Source organism: Enhydra lutris, unplaced genomic scaffold (genome assembly GCF_002288905.1).
Source record: "Enhydra lutris kenyoni isolate GAN:26980312 unplaced genomic scaffold, ASM228890v2 scaffoldscaffold15, whole genome shotgun sequence".
Classification (NCBI taxonomy): Eukaryota; Metazoa; Chordata; class Mammalia; order Carnivora; family Mustelidae; genus Enhydra; species Enhydra lutris.
In genome coordinates this window covers 62,604,312-62,623,669 of record NW_019154099.1, presented here as the reverse complement: position 1 = coordinate 62,623,669, position 19,358 = coordinate 62,604,312, and the positions used below count along the sequence as shown (strand labels likewise).

At 61.2% G+C, this 19,358-nt stretch overlaps 1 protein-coding gene across 5 annotated transcripts in view; it reads right to left on the bottom strand.

Moving 5' to 3' along the window:
* LOC111146967 (ATPase phospholipid transporting 11A) overlaps window positions 1–19,358 on the bottom strand; it is a 110,704-nt gene that overhangs the window by 17,486 nt on the left and 73,860 nt on the right. For all 5 annotated transcript variants that reach the window (XR_002640575.1, XM_022502742.1, XM_022502743.1 and 2 more), the window contains exons 13-19: window positions 16,947–17,120; window positions 15,743–15,906; window positions 14,420–14,491; window positions 13,197–13,270; window positions 10,013–10,116; window positions 3,172–3,353; window positions 866–1,117 (exon numbers count right to left, since the gene is read on the bottom strand). Coding sequence is in view for 4 of the 5 variants with exons in the window: in XM_022502742.1 (XP_022358450.1) it covers window positions 866–1,117; window positions 3,172–3,353; window positions 10,013–10,116; window positions 13,197–13,270; window positions 14,420–14,491; window positions 15,743–15,906; window positions 16,947–17,120 (1,022 nt within the window). In the remaining variant the exon portion in view is untranslated. The remainder of the gene's footprint in view (window positions 1–865; window positions 1,118–3,171; window positions 3,354–10,012; window positions 10,117–13,196; window positions 13,271–14,419; window positions 14,492–15,742; window positions 15,907–16,946; window positions 17,121–19,358) is intronic.

The window sequence follows — 19,358 nt, the reverse complement described above, 5'->3', positions numbered from 1 at the left end:
ACACCGAGCTCCAGCCCGCGCGCACCTTCCGCGACGTCCACGCCGTCGGCCAAGAGCACGCGTCCTGGGCCGGCGGAGCTCAGTCTCTCCTCCCGCAGACCCGGCCGTGCGGGCCAGCCTCGGGCCGCAGCCTCATCACGCCCTCCCCGGGCGTCCGGCCGGGAGTGCGCATGTCTCTCTGCTGCGTTTCAAAGCTACGGGCACATCCCCGACCCCCAGAGCAGCCCTGCAGGTCAGGAGAAGGGACGGATAACGCTCGCGTCCAATGACAGGGTTGCTGTCCCGTCACCACCGTACTGCAAATCTGACACGTTCCCAGAGCCCTCAGCCTCGGACCTGGTAGCAGCAAGGGCAGTGCCGACCACATGTGCGTGAACGGCGGACCGCTGCTGGAAGACACAACTCCGGAGCGCGTCCTGCTCGGCCTTGCGCTAGAACAGCTCTCTCTGCCCGACAGCTGCCCCGCGGGATCCACGATACAGCCCCGGCCTCAAAGCGCATGGGAATGACCCCCTCCCAGTACTGCCTACGTCAGTCAAGTCTGTGTCCTTGTGTGGCATTTAAAAGTGAACACACTCAGACACACACTCACACACTCACAGACACTCAGACGCTGGCACACACGGACAGATACACAAACACTCACACGCAGATACACTCACAAACGCGGACACACACACACACACACACACACTCGGACACTCACAGACACGCTTACAGACACACACACACGTAACTCTTCTGCAAAAACATCTCACAGTGGCCACGGAGACTCGCCCTGGCCGCGTCCCGCCATTCGCCGGGACGACCCCCGGGGACGGACACCCACGGCTGCCCCCCTGCAGTGGGCACGGGCCCTGCCTACCCCGAGAAGTTGTCCCTGGTAAGGCTCCCGCTGTGGCGCAGCACGGTCTTGCTCAACTCGAACAGCACGTCATGCAGGCTCTGCTCCTCCAGCCGCTTGGTGGTGAGCTCCAGCAGCTGCGTGCCCCTCCGGAACAGCCTGCAGGCGTAGCAGGTGGCGGCCGCCGTCTCCATCTTGTCCCCGGTGAGGACCCACACTTTGATCCCGGCTTTCTGCAAGGCTTCAATGGTGTCGGCAGCCTTCTCCTGGAGCCTGAGCGAAGTAGGAGCGAGACCACGGGCCTGAGCGGGGCACCTCCGACTCCGGAACCTAGGCCACTAGCTCCGTCCCCACAAGCTAGAGAGCACCAGGCCGTCGGCTCACGACGTGACCGCGGGGCCCCCAGAGCTGCCCATACGCTCACGTGTCAGCTCTACAGGAAAGCGCTTCCCAGTTCCAAGCGGAGGCAGGCGTGCAACACTGAGAAGTGACGCATCCTTCGCGCACAACCGACGCTCGGTGAGCACGCGGCACCCTGTCCGGCGGGGCTTCCCCACTCGCGGAAGATTTGGGGCGATGACGACAAGGACCATCACCGGCAACAAAGGACGTCTCAGCCCGGGGAGGACGGCGCCAGGAGAAGAGGAAGTCCGAGTACTCGCTGCCTTTTCCCTTTGGCCTGAGCTGGTGCAAGTCCGCCTCTTAGCAGGGGCCCCAAATACAGCCAAACACCGAGACCGCCGGCAGGTTCCACGACGGGCTCCTGCGCACCACAAGCTGGCCACGTGTCAGAGGCCATGGGAAGCCCTGCCCACGATGCACCCCTCCACCAGAGCTCACAGGGTGAGCCCCCATCAGCAACCCTGTGCTGGGTGAAAAACCCAGGGCTCACGGGCAGGGGGCAGACTCGTGTGAGGGTGAGCAGCTCACACACTGGTCAGACTGCCGTGCTGTGCGTGGACGTCTGCCTCATCTGGGACCTGTCGTTCTTTCCAGAGTTTAGTGTCTGCACTTTTGACAGGCATGTGAAGTGATGCACTGTGTCCCTGCCCAGCACCAGGGGTTCGGACCCCACTGCGCTGACCCGACGAGACTCGGTAAAGCCTGGAGCTCACAGGACCTCCGCATTCCGGAGGCATGGGGACATCTCATACTTTTATCAGTTTGTTTGGAAAGTGGAAACTGAGAACCAGAAAGATCCGTCTGCAGAGGTGTTTGTCAGTTTTAGGGAAAGGATTTGCGACTAAATGTCATCACCTCAAGGCCACTGGCCCTCACCTGCCCCTGGGAACCTACTCTGTTTTCGAGGTCCCAACTCCCCATGGAGTAGATCGTCTCCCTCGACCCTCCTGAGGGTGTGCAGATGTGACTCGCCTATCCAGACTCTCCGCTCCCGGCACGTCCCTCGAGGACGGTCCCAGTGTCCCCCAGGCAAACGCAACCCACGCACGTCCCTCTCTCCTAGCACAGCAGGCCCTTGGTGCCACATGTCCTTTCTGGGTCAGTGCCTGGACCCCCATCCAGCCAAGCGACAGGAGGGACTTAGGCCATCAAGTTGAAGTCGAGTGACCCCCACTGGAGACTGGGAGGCCGCGGGGTGCTCATTAAAGACACCGGAAAACTAGGCTTCTCGTGAGGACTGAAATGTCAGGCCCATTTACACCTTAAAGACTGAAACTTCGCGGGAAATAAACTTGCGGTAAACGCCCTCAAGTTTCCACTTCATTCCATTAAACTGGGGCATTTTTTTCTTTTCCTTTCCATCCACGCTCTCGTGTTACACGGGGACACGCCCGTGTCTCCGTGCACGAGCCCCAAACTCACGTCCAGCCCCATCTTCCGAGTGTGGGAAGGCCCCTGCCTGAAGGGACACGTCTCGGTTATTAGTGGTGGTTTTTGCAATATTCTAATTCACAGTTTTACATTCCTTCAACAAGAAATGACAGGTACACCGAGGATGCTCACATCTAAAATGTCACGCTTGAACTTGGAAAGGGCGGTGGGGAGAGCTCAGGGACAGAACCGCTGACGGAACTCTGTAGAATGATTTCAAGATGCCTGTCTCTCTGGACGACTGGCGCCACAGTATGAACGTGCCAACCACTCCGATCCCTCTGGCAGAGCGCGACTGTCAGGGCCTTACTCACGGAAGGTAAGACACCGTCCAGGCACGACCTCCCGGTGATGCCCCCTGAGGCCCGTGTTGTCCCGCTGCGGACGCACATCCCTGTGAGGACAAGAGGGGCCCAACCCCCGGGCACCACACAGGCCCCGAGGCCTCTGAGGGCCACCGCTTCTCTGAGGAGGGGGCGTTGCGTGTACCTCACCTGTCCTCCACAGCCGTGGCCCCGAGCAGGATGAGGTCCTTCTCTATTTGCTCATAGGCCTCTGCTAACTTCTTCTCCCGGTCCTGGAGAGCCACCTTGGCGGCCTGCAGCAGGGTACAAACGCCGTCGTACTCTTCCGGAGCGAGCCTTTTGTAGGCCACACACAAGGTCCGAAGTCCCTCCTGCAGGAAACAGCACAGCGCTCACCGTGAAGTCAAATGTCCCTCTGCCGGAACGTTACCTCTCGGGCGCTTCCCCAATACCCTCTCGAATGAGAAGGGCTCACCACAGAACTGTGAGCCAGCGAGCCCTCAAAGGTGTTGGTCGCTGTATCTGAAATATCTGAGTTATTTACATGCACATTAAATACCGACAACCTTATAGATGACAGAATTTCACCCGGGTGAGCACGGGACTAACATGAATCAGGGCCAGGAAAACATAACACTCTGTTCTCTTATTCTTACAGATGAAACATGAAGCTCTTTTTTTAGAGTAGTAATTCTAGATCTTATTGTCAACATTAAGGGATATTTCTAAAGCAACGTTCTTTACGTGGGAGTCTCTGATACAGTGGGTTCTCCCTTAGCAACCACTGAAGGGACACTGCTTGGTCACGTGTCCAGCCTACCAGGTCCACAAGGTGGAGAAGTAAGAATGTGAGAACAGTGGATTTACTATGATCAGAACTCCAGTGGCTGCGTGGGCCAACAGCCCACGAGACATGTCGGGGCCCGAGGGCCACCCACGGGGCGCTCTGATCCCATCAGCAAAACCTCCTTCCCGTCAGGACGAAGCAAACCATCGCAATGGTCTGACAGATGCTCTAAGCACGACTTCCCTTCTGTCCTCCCCGTTGTTCCAGCCCTGAGTCCATGTGTCCCGGGAGAACAGCCCAAGTTGTCCTGTACGAGCCGTCCAAATTTCCCGTAAGTGCCAGAAAATCCTTCCCATTTCTTATGAGTCCTTGGGTCTCCACATGTGGCCGAAGGACCCAGTCACAGTGCGGCCCAGTCCCTCCTGGTGTCCTTGAAGTTCTTCAAAGCGTTGGTGTGAATGGTAAGCAGAGCTTTCCGAAATAAAAAAAAAAGTGTGTTTCTGGAGGTAGACATGGGATTTCCGCTCGTGGAGCTAGGGAGCAGAAACCTTTCCTGACTCCTGCGAAGTACCAGCCAGACCCCACACGCTGTGCATAGAACACGCTGATGTACAAACAAAGCCAGACAGACACACCACAACAAGAGACAATTCAACAACGTCTTCCAAATACAGATGGAAAAGTCCTCAGCCAAGTACCAGCAAATGGAACCCAAGAGCATACACGAAGGGTCATGAGCCATGACCGATGGATTTCTCCCAGGCAGGCGAGGCTGACTCGGCAAGGGTGTCGGTCCACGGGCCACGTGATGGGAGAAGGAAGGGAGAGCCCCCACAGTCGTCTCAGTTGATGCAGAAAAAGCATCTCACAAAATCCAACACCGTTTCATGATAAAAAAAAACCCCACTCCTTAAACTAGGACTAGAAGGGAATTTCCCCAATACCACAGAGGCCTTAGTGAAAACCCTGCGCCGGCATCATACTGAGAAACGCTTTGCCCCCGAATCAGGAACAAGACCAGGGTGCTCACTTTGGCCACTCGCGTTCAGCCCAGCCTCGGAATTCCTAACCAGAGCAACTACGCAAGAAGAACAAAAAAGGCATCGAATTGTAGAGGAAGAGGTAATGTTACCGTGTTCAGAGCTATGATGAAAACCCTGAAGACACCAGAGAAAAACACTGGGACTGACAAATTCAGGAAACGGTTGAAATACCAAGTCAAGGGGCGCCCGGGGGCTCAGCGGGTGAAGCCGCTGCCTTCGGCTCGGGTCATGGTCCCGGGGTCCTGGGATCGAGCCCCGCATCGGGCTCTCTGCTCAGTGGGGAGCCTGCTTCCCCCCACCGCCCCCTGCCTGCCTCTCTGCCTGCTTGTGATCTCCGTCTGTCAAATAAATAAATAAAATCTTTAACAAGAAAAAAAAGAAGTACAAAGTCAGCACACAACAATCAGTTGCGTCAAGAAAGTAAAAGATGTGCAGACTGGAAACTACAACGTGTTGCTGGGAGAAATTTCAGGAGACTGAGGGAAAGGGAAGGCACCCCAAGTGCACAGACTGGGGATTCCCATCCCAAGGACAACACCCAAAGCCCTCCATGGGGTCAGAGCGACCCCCCAGCAGCAGCCCGAGGGCTACACATATCCTAACATTTTGTGGCGTCTCAAAGTTCTGAGATCAGCCAACAATTTCATAAAAGAACAACAAAGTTGAAGGACCCACACTCCCGGATCGCCGAACTTCCTGGAAAGGGACAGCCATCAGAACAGTGCCGCTGGCGACACGCCAGAGAACGATGGGGCAGAACTGAGCCTCCCGTGCACGGATCTGTCCCACAACAGAGCTGGGGAGACACACGGCCACCTGCGGGAGAGTGAGGCTGGACCCTCCTCATGCACTTACAAAGCTAACTCGGAATGGGTCACAGGCGCCCACGTGCGAGTGAACAGCAGCAGACTCCGAAGAAAAGCACGGGAACATCTTCCGGACCTCGGGTTGGGCACAGTTTTGTAAACGCGAGAGTAAACGCGCAGGCAGCAGAGAACAGGAGAGAAACTGGACTGAGCTAAACCCTACAAGTGTTTGCAGCGAAGGACACCATCAAAACAGTGAGAACACAGCCAAAAGAACGGGACAAAGCGGTCACAAATCACACACACGTCCCTCAAGGCATTAGGATCCGGAATATATAAAGAACGCCTAGCAGCCAACAACAACAAAAAATAGCCCAATTCGAAAATGGGCCAAGGGTCTGAAGGGGCCCTTGTGCGAAGCCCTCCCAATGGTCAGCAGCACGAGAACGCACGCTTGGCCCGTGGCTGTGACAGAAATGCAATCAGCACCACAGTGAGACGCCACTGCATACCCAGCACAGAACTGTAACGAAAGCAGACACTGGCATGCGTCCACGAGGACGCAGAGAATCTGAAGCCCTCATGTGCGCCTGGCAGGGACGGGCGACGGCGCAGCCTCTGTGGGAAGCAGTCTGACGGTTCGTCAAGACGCAAACTAACAGGAGTCCCCATGTGACCCAGCAATTCCATCCCTGGGCACGTGAATGGAGTTCTGCAAGCCTGGCCCCAAACTGACCCCGGGACCAGCGTCCCCACAACCATCTCTCCAGCCGCCGGACGCGTGTCAACACACGGATGGACAAACCGTGGCCTTTCCAGTAGACCCATGTGGTGGAATGTTATTCCACCATAAAAGGCACGAGGCTCGGGGAGAGCGATGCCTGGAGGGACCTGGAGGACGCGATGCTGAGCGAGGGAAGGCGGCCTCGAGGGCACAGACACCGTACGAGCCCACGTGCACGGAAGACCCAGCAGAGATAAGTGCGCGGGGACGGAGGGCAGGGCAGAGGTCAGCAGGGGCTGGCGGCACGCAAGGGGAGATCCTGCTCTGTGGGCTCAGTTTTCGTCGGGGGTGACACTGCCATCGACACTGGTGAAGCCCGTGCTGAGCGCAGCTGCGCGGCCGAGTCTAGTCCCACATACTGACCACGACGAGAAATGGGTCACAGACTGAAACGTAAACCACACCAGTGCGAACCTCACGGAAGAAAACATGAGACGCACTCGGCACCTAGCGGCGACCACAGCTCAGGCGTCACACGCCCGACGCACGTCCCCGAGTCAGAAACCGACAGTCAGAGGCTCTGCCGAAGGCCCTGCTGACAGGAAGTGGCCGCAGACGTGGAAGAAACACTGGCGAACCACAAACACGCGGAGGAGCTGACATCTTTCACTTTTAAAGAACTCTTAAAATTCAACGCAAAACACACAAAAACATCGCACTGAACCATCCTGAGAGACAAGAGCAGACGCAGCAGGGACCTTTTGCCGGGGACGAGGACGGCACGAGAGCTCGCGGAGCTGCGGCCTGAGCGTGCGCGGCTGTCACCTGCGTGTGCGGCGCCAGCTGCAGACCGGAGACGCGCCGGCCGGGCGGATGCCAGGAAACAGGTGGGAGCTTCTTACAACACTAGATGCTGACATCGCGCTCCTGGCCGTGCGCACCGGAGACGTGAGAATTTACGTCCGCACGACCCGGACACGCGTTACACGTGGTTTATTTCCGGCGGCTTCACGCTGGGGACTACCGGAACGTCTCCCAACAACAAGGGGCAGGGGCGGGTCCACGCCGTGCACGTGGCTCGGCCTGCGAGAAGCCACCGCTGGCCCCTCTGCGCCGACGCATTTCCATCGCTGTCCTGAATGCCGAGCGCACGCAGGCGGCACACAGGCTACGGGGGCAGGGCTGGAGGCCGGGAGCGGGGCCGGGAGCAGGGACTGCGGCAGACCCTGTGGCGTCTGCAGAGGACCGGTGGGCACGTGAAGGGCTCCCCAGGCCGGGGACAAACCATCAGGAGGGAGGGGGACGGTGCTGTCCCAGGAGTCAGGCGGGAGACCCCACAGTTCCCAGGGGCTTTGTCTCTGGACGGGGGGGTGGGAACTTGGTCCACCCGAGCGACGCCTGGACCCACGTCACAGGTCAGAAAGCCGCCGTCTGAACAGAACTGCTCCGGGAACCGAGCTGTGGCTGACGCAAACACGGGGCAGCCCACGGGCGGGCATCCTCGGGCCAGTCCGTCAAAGGCCAGCAGGATGCAAGGGGGCAGGGAGCGTCACCCACGGCGAGGACACGACCCCCAGCGGAGGCGGACGCAGACCCAGCACCAAGGGCGGAGCCGGCAGAGAAACAGTCCAACGGCCACCTTGTGCTTCACGCGACCCAAACCTAAGTCCCGACGTGCAGGTGAGAGAAAGCGCCCAGCGTCTGAGATGACACGGACCCGGCTACTCCCTGGGGCTGACGAGACACAGCTCGCTAGGACAGGCACGAAGACAGGGCGACAGGAAGTACTGAAAACAAAACCGAGGACATTTTTAAAAGAAAAGACCCAGGGGTCCGCGATGACCACGTACGCTACCCACAGGGCACTGCGGTTCTGGGAAAGGCGGGGACGGTGGGTACGTCGGCAGGTGGGTATGTCGTAAGACACAGCGGCTGAAAACTCCCCAGCTTGATTTAAAGAACCACAGACCCCCAGACCCAAGAGGCCCGAGCAGCCTGAGCAGGTGTAAACCCGAAAGTGGCCACGAAAGACGGCCACGGACACAGAGGACGAAGACAGCCGGCGCCTCGAGGGAAAGGAAGCTGAGTCCGTCCCGGCACACACGCGGCTGTTTCTGCACAGCTGCCGACCAGACAAGCCCTGGGGCATCAAGAGGGCTGTCCCAGCAGGGGCCGCCGAGCAGCCACGGATGGTGGGGAGAGCGCTGGAGCCGGGGGGGAGACCGTGTGAGCCCGCGTGCCCCGATGCACCAGGCACAGCCGCCCTCGCCCCGCCGCAGAGCGCCAACCATCCCCGGAGCTGCTCTGAAGGAGGCCACGAAGGAGCCTGGAGGGGAGAGTCTGAAGCTGGTTACAGGATAAGAGCCTTGCGGACTGAGAAACCGCAGCACCGTCTGCCCGTGTGCAGGTGAGGAAACGCCATCTCTGAGGCATATGCAGCCACTCTTCCCGGGGAACACAGGCAGTCTGGTGTGGATGCCCCGGTCCCCCAGAGAAGGGGGCGGACAGAGACCCCAGAGCGTCAGGAGCATCCTCTCAGTGTCCTGGGCTGAGGTCCTGGGGTCCGGGCAGGGACTGGGTGTGCCAGTGTCCGCGCAGAGGGTAGACAGCCCAGGCCTGACAGGCGTGGTGACCTGCACAGCCGGCTTCCCAGCCGTGTGCCACCGTCGTTTCAGATCTGCTGAGGGGACTGACTTGCAGATGGGCTGACCCCTCGGGGGCGACCGGGCGAGCGGGTATCAACACTCAGTGCCCCGATACGGCGGCGAGCGTGTGTGTCCAGGCGCTTGGCAGAAGCCCTCCGTCCTGTTCCGCGAATGGGACCCTGGCCTCTGGGCAGCAGGCTGACTGACCGTGACCCCCCACGCCAGGGCTCAGTCACCTCCAAGCAGCACCTCCTTCCCATCCCTGTGGGCCCAGGGCCTCAGCGCAGAGCCTCCCTGGGCCAGCAGGGGTCAGGGGCACGGGGACCACAGCCAGAGCTGCAGGCACACCCGCCACACGGGCCACACCGCCAGGAACGAAGGCACAGCGGCTGCCCTAGGGCCGTGGCACTCCAGCCTCCCAGAGCTGAGTCTGGGGCGCTTGGCACCCACACTCCCGTGAGCACCACAAGCTTACTCAGGGGTTCATCCTGTCAGCGAGAGCACAGCTGAACACCTTGGCCAGACCCTGCTTGGTTTGTAACGATGGGTAAGTGAAATTCTGTGGTTTGCAGCAGTGGGGACGAGGCTGTGCAGGGCCACGGTCTGTGGCGTAGGGTCTGGTGGGGGGTAGGTGGACAGGGTCAGAGATGCCTTTGACCCCCGGCACTGGCGGCGCACCTGCCGGCGGGGGCCGGAGCTCGGGCAAGCACACCAACCGCACGGCGCTGCTGGAGGCCTGGGGCAGAGACGTGCGGGAACCACGCGGGGGAGATGCCGAGGACGCCGGCTTCATGATGACGGAGCACTTCACCAGAGACCCCACAGGACCCGACACGATGACCACGGACGCGCTTATAATGCAGACACCCCACCAGTGCCCCCCGCCCCCGGGGCTTCCAGTGGGTTCCACTCCGCGCACGGCACAGGTGGCCCTCAGAGCACGTCCCTCAGCAGACAGAGCAGGACGCTGCTGCCAGCTGCCCTCCCGGCGTGAGGCACGCGGGCCGCCCCCAGCCCCATCTCACCACCGCGTTGCGCTCTACTCTGGCCCGGATCTGGTCGACTTTGCCTTCTATTACCCGGGGAAATATGGATGAATCAGCTCCCTTGCAGAACAGATAGATTTCTCCTAAGAAAGGAAGGAAACAAGACGTTTAGTTACACGTAGGGAGAACTAGATCATTCTCCACGTTACGCTTTTATGAAGCAACAGAAACAGGAATGTCCGCATTGAGAGCGTCAGAGACGTTTCCCAAGACCCATTACTGCGTGCAGTCGCGAGAAAGTGCAGTCGTTTTTCCGACAGCCCCAGATCACACGGGCCATTGAAGACCAGGAGGAAGACGGGCCCCACTGCCCTCTGGCCCCCAGCCAAGGTCACCGGACGGGGCCCCACGAGATGCTGCCGTCGAGGATTCACCATCCTTCACCCCAGCAAGACCCACAAACACGTGCTGTGAGGCGTCCCCCACAGCTCAGGAGACATCCCCACGGCTTCGCACAAGCCTGTGCCACAGAACCACGCTGCCCTGTGAGATAAACCAATGTTCTCTTCCAGGTCAGCAGGGGAAGCCAGCGAGACCAAGGGGAGAGAACAAGACGGACGAGGCCGGCTCTGGTCGACAAGCCCACAGGCAGGGGTGCCTTCTCTGCCAGCCATGAGTGTCCACGTGGCCCTCCACCAGCCAGCGGCGTTTGCACGTGGCTCCTAGAGAGCACAGATCTGGACAAGGGTACCTAAATGCAGCCGTGGCACCTGGAGCCCCACTGATCCCAGCAGGGATGCGCTCATGACGCCCACAGCGAAACACCCCAGACAGCAAAGAGATGCCCATAGATGTCCTGAGACTAGACCACGGCTGAGGTCAACCCACGGCCAGAAAGGACAGCGTCACAACGTCCGGGCCACCAGCACAGAGTGGGACGGGGTCCCGCGGGGCAGAGTGCCCGACCCCAGGACACACCCGCCGATGGTGGGGGCTTGTGGCCAGATTCTGGTCACGAGCCACGGAGAGTGGGAGCCGGGCTGGGCCCAGGACCCGTTCCAGACAGACCTAACTTCCTCAGACACGGTTTCCAGCAAGAAGGGCAAGTCCAGGTTTCACAATGCGCTCTCCAATGCTATATTCTAAAAAACTGTGAGGATTTATGGTAATGGCTCAGGTCACTGTGTCAACCCATCACTCCCTGGCACACGTGGTCCAGCTGGTACACGTCTGGCCCTGGGGTTTGGTTACAACAGCCTCTGACGTAAAAACATCCGGAGTGAAAACCACTTCATTCTGCAAAGAACCAGAGTTCTGGAAGCCAGCACGGAGCTACCACGCAGAGGCGTGCCCACACGGGGTGTCCCTGCCGTGGAGCCAGCCGTAGCGGAGGCTGCTGACAGCCCTCAAGCAGCCGCGCTCTCCCTGGCCACAGGGGCTCGTGGTCTCCCGCATCCGTCAGGCTGGAAAACCAGAACCATGAGCCTCACCTCTGGGGATCCGTTACTACGCAAAGAACAACCTGCTTAATCCATTATTCAAACTTCTCCTGAAGTTAATTGGTGCCGTGGTTGGTTGAGATGCCGCGCGGTCTGTCCCGGGAAGCCTGCAGATCTGCAGGGGACCCCCAGGAGCGGGCGGACGTCTCCCCATGGAAGGGGGTCCCGGGCCTGGACTGACTGCCGTGACATGACTCCTCCTGGAGCTCCGCGGTGCCCTCCTGCGGGAAGGTGGCAGGAGTCTCCGAGGGTCCCACACCCAGCCCCCCAAGGAAGCATGGAGGGGGCGGGGCTCGGTGAGTAACGCTGCCTCACTCCCTGCGGTGCGGTCAGGCCTGCGACCAGGAACCGTCTCCCAGACGCAACTCAGCGGCCAGACGGCACATCTGCATCCGTCCCCGCAGGGAACCCACAGGGCAAAGGACCAGTGACATCCGGTTCCCACCCGATGCCCTCCTCCCAGGCCACTGCGGGGCTTCGACCGTGCCTGCACACCAGACCGTGTCCTTCAGTTACGGGACTCTCCCACGACCTGCTGGCCCGCGCGGAAGACTGTCTCCCCACATTCCAGCAGCACTGACACCATGTTACATCCCCAGATGCTTGGCACAAGTCTCCCTGGCTGAGCTGCGCCAGGGTGCCATGGCACCGCCAGGCTCAGGGGTGCGGGGACCACGCAGGGACCGCGCCCAGAGCTGCCACGTGCCTTGCCCAGGCTCGTCCGGCGCCCCGGGAAGTGAGTCACAGGGTTCTGCCCAACGACACGCCCTGGCCACCTCACACTGTCCTCTGCGGCCTGAGGAGTAAGGCGAGCTGTGGCAGGTGCCCCCAGAGCAGCGTCACCAGGGTCCTGCTTGAGGCCATCGGCCGCCTGTGCCTCCTGTGCGAGAAGCGACACTGGCTGACCCAGAATTCCCCAACGTGCCTCCCGCTCCCTCGCCGGCTCAGGGTCCGTCCGCGCTCAGGGCAGTGGCTGCCTCTGCCCGCTTACCAGGGACTTTCCAAAGACACGGACACAGCCTGGCGGCGCCCAGCTTTAAGAAGTGCCGAGATCCCACAGTGTCTACTAAGAGGCCGCTCCGCAACTGCGGGTGCCTTCAACTGAGCGGAGCAGCGCGGCGGGGAGCCCGCGAGAGGCAGCCGGCTCTGTCCTCGGGTGCTCCCGGCCCGGGCCAGGACAGCTCACCCGACCGCGGCAAGCAAGGAGGCGCCCCACAAGCTGCGTGGCGCGCCGCCCACCCTGGAAACGTCCCACCGGCAAGAGGGCCTCCGGGGGGAACGAGGCACACGGGGTTGGCCTGAGTAGGATCAGGGAAGCAGCTCAGGGGGTCGGTGCTCAGCTTTGGAGAAGCGTCTGCTGGGCACAGCAGGTGCCTCAGGGCCTGGCAGGGTCTTCAGGATGGACGCGGTGGCAAGAGCCCGGAAGGCTGCAGGTGGGCGGCGTCAGACTGCCGTGTGTGGCCGCCGCAGGGAGGGATGGAAGACCCTGCACGTCCTGCCAGTCACGCGGGACCCACGGGGGCTGCACCTGTGCCAGGTACAAAGCCCAGGAGCCCTGTGACCCGCACCTGCGCCCGCGAAGCCGAGGGGCCCCATGACCTGCTCACCTCGTGTGTTTTGAGAGAGAACAACCGGTTAGGTCCTACAGCTCCTACACAGGTGAGCACGAAAATAAAACCGCCACAACATGTAATTCAAAAACTCGAAGAAAAAGGCATTCCTACCTGTGACAGATTTCACAATCACGCTCATTCTCCTTCTTACTGAGTCAAAACTCAAAATTTCCAGCAGTTCAAACCTAAAAAAGAGATCACAAATCGCTTTTACTCCCTCTCCGGCTCTCGCAGTCCCAGAATCTGGGTTAGCATGGCACTTCCTGCGGCACAGCACCTGGGGCGTCCTGTGGCCTGTCTGCCCGCCTGCCCGTGCCCTCGGGATCCACAAGGCGGGCACTGGGCCCCTGGCAGCTGCGAGGAGGGGAGGCCGAGGCCAGCTCCCATGGGCTCACCCCCAGCCCAAGGTGCCCTGGATGTCTGTCCAGCACACAAAGTACAGGCTCACCCCCCTGAGTTCTAAACACATGGGCCGTATCTGAGCTACACCGGCGTCCTTGGAGTTCGTAAAAACCATTTAAAAACAAAACCAACATGTGGTCGGCTTGTGCAGTCGTGATCAGCGGCCCATGATTCCTGCCGACGCCTGAAACACCAAAAGCAGTTCAGCCGCCCTGGACAGACGCCTCCAGAAGCTCCCGCGGCCCACAGACCCCAGCTGGGAGCCGGGAGCCCCACGGTGGGCGAGCCTCTGCCCTCCGCAGGTGGTCGTGTAGCTCCCACGGCCACCAGCACCCTGGGGACAAGCCCACTGGGCCCACTGAGGACCGGCAGCTGCTGTGGTCAGGGGCTCACCACCCTGCCAGCGTGGGAGCTTATGCTTCTTAAGGAAACGTTAAAATCCAGGGGTCTCTGAGGCCACAACCGCCAAGCCTTACGTCCTCTGCCCCGTTTCTGCCTGGACCCGTTATCGCAGGTTTATTTGTAGAGGTGGCGGAGCTCCAAGTCGAGCTCGAGATGCGCCCTCCGTGTGTGGGACCAGCCCTCCCTGATGGACCCGGTCACCAACACTGAACACGTGTGGTGCCTGGAGACAAAACGGGAACCACGAGCATCCCGCGCGCCCTCGCTCGGACCCTGTGTGGGGTGTCCTGCGACCCGGGAACCCGGCGTCGTGCGGCCACTCGGGTCAGACCCCACACGCCGCGGGGACTCCCAGGGAGCCTCATCTGGGACGGCTCCCGGCACACGCTCTGCAGCCTCCACTCTGACCGACCGGCCCGTGGGCGACGGTCCGGGGCCGCCGTGAGCGGAAGGGGAGGCCAGCATGGGGCGGGACAGGGAACGTGGGCCCCTGCCAAGACCGCGGGCTCACAATCGTGCACCGCGCTCACCTCTCCACGTCGTTCTCCCTGTTCAAGATCTCCATGTAGCCGTCCCTCAGCCGCAGGTACGTGAAGCCCAGCCTGCAGGTGGAAGGCGGTCGGAGCTTAATCCCCGGCTCGGACGCTCTCCCCCACGCGTTACTCAAGTCGGGGAAAGCTTCCTCGTCAGAAAGAAGCTCTTCTGGTAAGACAGAGGCTGTGACTGGGGCAGACGGAGGCAACGGGTCATCTATCACCGCTCGAGACGCGCTCCGAGAGCCACCAGAACTGCGACCAACTCTGCCCTCGGGCTGGTTAAGCACCAGCGTGCTCCAGGACAAGGGCGGGTGTGGGGACTGGCCCGTCCCCAGGGGCCATGTCTGGCTTCCTGAGCAGTGGGGCTGTTCAGCCCCGCGGCCACGTCACACTTACAAGGATCCTGAGAGACTGTCAGCCTCCGGGACGACCCTCTCATTTTCCCAAAGAGGGACCGCGCTCCAAAGCCAGCAGTCGGCCAGCAGGCATCCGTGGAGCAGGGACCACGTAACAGCCCGTCCTCCACCAGCACACCCGAGCGCTGCCCACATGCCAGATGCCGCGGTGCAGACACAGCACGGGTGGCTTCTGGACGCCAGGAGCTCAGAGACGGGGACGAGGCCACGGCGATGCAAGGGGGCCACGGACCGTGGGGAAGGGTGTCCACTCGGCCCAGCACGAGCTGGCAGCCTTCCGGGGGGAGCGCGCCGTGGCTGGCGGAACGGTCCGTCCTAACATCTGACGCACAGTGCGTTCGGCGCACTCGTTACGACGGACCAGGAAGGCCTGCCGCAGAGCGCGGGGAACACTGCTTGCACCTTTGCAGGAGTCGGGGGAGCCACCGTTTAAGACGCGAGGAAGAGAACCCACAGCCAGGGCTTTACTCCGAACACACGTGAGCCACGCGTCCCAACAAGAACCCGGAGCGGCCGTCCTGGGAACGCGAGCCGGCCTCGAACAGGCTCAGCGGACACCAGAGACATGCTGGTGCCGCAACGAGGCGCGGAACACCAGTCAGGCCGGAATACCAACCGCCACCACCGGGACGCAGCCAGCCGGACGTCACCGTGGGGAGGACGGCAGAGCATCGAACGGGACACCCAGACAGAATTAGGGGAAGTAGCGCAGCAGTGACAGAGTCCGGCAGCAGAAACGGCGGCTGGTCACGCGGGTGGTGGGCTGCGTGCGGAGGGACGCTGTCCACCAGCACAGGAGCTCCGCCGGCCCACCCACCCCACAGCAAGCCTCCCGGCACAGCAGTGGCCTCCGGACACTCCGGGACGAGCCCCCACCTGCCAGGCCCGCCCAGAGATGTACCTCTGGATGCCCTCCACGAGCGCCACCTCGTCGGGAGAAGACGAGATGTACACACAGGACTTCCCCCCGTCCGGCGACTTCCTAGGTCCGTCCATGTCATCGTTATCCTTCACCTGGATGGTATGGCACAGACACAGGGCCCGGAAAAACAGCTCCTCTCGCTCCTGTGAAAGCACAGCACAACCCCACAGATCTACGCCCCGTCGGCTTGTCGTGCACAGAGACTACGCTAAAGACAGGACGACAAGGCGACATGTGCCACTGCTGGGGGGCAGGAGCCAGGAGCGAGTCTCATCTCTGGGGCCCAGGCGAGGACTGGAAGTGTGGCTTCTCGCCGTCCTCCAGCACTTCTGAGTAGGGAGGTGAGGACCCTGGGTCAAGGTCAGAGGAGGTGAACGCAGCATCTGGGAATGAGGATGCCCTGGGGGGACCCTTGACCGCCTTCCCAGGGGCCCTGCAGTGTGGCTGAGATCCGGCTGGGCCACAGACCACGGGGCTCCCTCTGAGACACTCTGCCATGGAGAGCGGTTTCCACGTGGAAACTGTGAGGCAGGCTGGGGGTAAGGTGCACTCGGTCGCCAGAGGCTGCCAGTGCACCGCCCACTAAGGCGAGCTGTCCTCAGTTTCCAGGGAACCCTGCACAGGGCTCTGCGGCCACAAACTTTCCGGAATGGTCTCCTCACTGACCATGTGACCACGGGGAGGGGGGTCACAGAACCTCCCCGAGATGCGGACGTCTGGAACCACGGCACTTGGCTGTGTGTGCCCATGCACGGGCACGTGTCTCCATGCATGTGTGTGCACACGCGTGTGGCATGTGTACCCACGTGCAGGACGAGAGCACGTGTGTCACTATGAAATACATGAGTGGAGGCACGTCTGTGTGTGCACGCGTGGGCATGCGTGTGCCTCAACACGTGCTCGAGCCTCAGTGTGCACACGCATGTGAGCACAGCCATGTGGTGTGCACAGCCACTTGGCTCTCGGCCCACCACGTGCCCTGCCTTCCCTGTGATACAGGGGCTTCTCGCACAGCCGCGACTGTGGACTCATGGCAGGAAAGGGTGGCGTCCCACATTCCCGACGGAAGCCGCGAGGGACCCAGGGACATGGGGTGGTGCCAGTCGGCCTTGTGCTCGGGGACCCAGGGCGGCGCAGCAGGGAACGCCCAGGGAACACAGGTGCAGGGGGCGTGGCCACCTACCCTGGTGCTGACACCCGGCGAGGAGTCGATCATGTCGATGCCGGCGGCCCCGGGGAGCACCTGCCCGTTGCAGATGGCATGCGGCACGTACACGTGGCCCTCGATGCAGCACTCCTTGAACTCCATGTTGTTCTCCGTGAGCGTGCCGGTTTTGTCCGTGAAGATGTACTCGACCTGCGGACACACGGCGCAGCTGCGTGGGCTGGCGGGGCTGCGACCTTCTCGGGGAAGAAGGGGCCAGCGCGGACTCAGGCCCTGGTGTGGCCTTGCTTCCTGACGTCACGTTCCTTGCAGGAAGGGGCCTCTTCTGACGGCCGCCCGCACCGCCGGGGGCACCGCACGTGGCCGGCTCGCCAGCCTCCTCCAGCCTCTGCCGGTGCAGCAGCCCCGGCCCAGCTGCGCAGGACGGACACGCGAGGCCTTCCCGTTCCCCAGAAGATGGGGCTCCGTTCCCTCTCGGAAAGACAGACTCGGGACGGGGGTCTTAAAGCTTCTCTAGTGAAAAAGTCAAGGATGCGGGGAGGACGGACCCACACTTCCTCGGCAAGGTCTGGGAGGTCACAGCCCACAGTACCACTGAGAACACAGAAGCCAGAACCCCAGCAAAAGGGCAGAACAGATTTCCGATGGGAAACCATACCCAGCGTTAACCCTCCACGCACATCCATTCCGGTTACGTGTTCATCAGGAACAACAGAATTCCAGATGATGGCACGGGACGTACCCGCCGGCTGAGACCTGCCTGCTGCCCCGACACACGTGGGAGGCAGTGTGGGAGAGGCCTAACGTGCAGGAAGGCGGCGCGGACAAGACACAGTAACGCGTGGCCAAGTGTCTCACCGTCTGCTTCCTCACGTGGTCTCTGCAAACCGTTCTCTTCCGTCTTGCCCCTCCGCCAAAAAGCCTTTTCCCTTCGTGCCGGGTTCTGCAAGCCGGCCGTGGGGGCCGACCCTGCCGCCCGACGCCGCTAGCCCCTCCCTGTGCTCCGGACAGCAAGGAGCAGGAAGGCGGCCCGCGGGCGACGGTCCCCAGCAGGGTGGCGGTGCGGCCCGTCCCCGACCCCTTCCCCAAAGCGGCAATGACAACGAGCGTCTCGTGAAGCCGTCTTCTACTTTTTTTTAAAAAAGATTTTACTTATTTATTTGAGGGAGAGAGAACAAGAGTGTGGCGAAGGGCAGAGCGAGAAGCAGACTCCCCGCGAAGCAGGGAGCCCGATGTGGGACGCAATCCCGGGACCCTGAGATCCTGACCTGAGCCGAAGGCAGCGGCTTAACCCACTGAGCCACCCAGGCGCCCCTGGAGGCCCTGTCCTCTGAAACACTGTCCACAATCCTCCCACGGTAATTTGTCACATAGACTCCTGTGCCGAGCACCGCTCCACGCTTCTTGTTACAGAAGGGGCTTTCCTCGGGGAATGCCGTGGGAACACACGGCAGGGACCGTGCACAGACACAACGCGACACACGCAGACCTAAAGCTATTCTGGCACCAGGTGGCCGAGTCGGGGTTTCCGTGCGCCTGTCTGGGACCAGACCAGCCCGTGGCCGCAGCAGGACAGTCGCCTGGAAACCCGGGCTCATCCGTAAGCATGTTACCTCTCGGGAACAAGTACCCAGGACCCAGCGGGGTGAAGGCAGTGGGTCCCCAGCTGAGTCTCTGCGTCCATTCCCAGAAGGCCTCAGGGGCCTTGTGGGGGCAGAGCTTGGAGGCCACAGCCTGACACGGCCCTGTTGGCGGGCGCCTGGTGGTGCTGTCGGATAAACATCTGACCTCAAGGTTGTAAGGTCGGGCCCCACGTCGGGCTCCGTGCTCAGCGAGGCATCTGCTGGAGATTCTCTCCCTCTGCCCCTCTACCCGCCATGCGCTCATTCTCCCAAATAAAATCTTTAAAACGGCCTGTTTGCAAAACTACTCCCCCAAATTTCTTACTTTGTTTTTTAATTTTTACAAAAATGAGTGAACTACTGTTTACCAAATGCTTTTCCTACAACATAAAGGCAGGGAAGTGTCGGGCCAGCAGATGGGCCTTTCCAGAGCTGTGTCCCGAGGAAGAAGGAGCTATGGTCTGGGTCTCACGGACGGGCGTGCAAGGCTCTGCCCCTCACCCAGGCAGCCCTGGCGGCCCTCTCGCCCCGTGGGGGCTGCGGCACACACCGCAGCAGACACCGTGGCCCCAACGTCAAATTTAGCATGGCGCTCTGGTGGGACGGGTGTATGGAGCCGCGGCCCCCGTACAGATCCAGGCGTTCCAATGCCGAGAGCTCGGCCACCACCGTCGGCAAACAGCGGGGCTGTGGGTGGGAATCTGAAGCCTGCAACACGCCAAGCCATGAGGTCCCCTGGACGTGTCTTTAAGTGGAGGAAAACGGCTTACTCTGAGCTCAGGGAAGGAAAGCAGGTGTAATAGCTGAG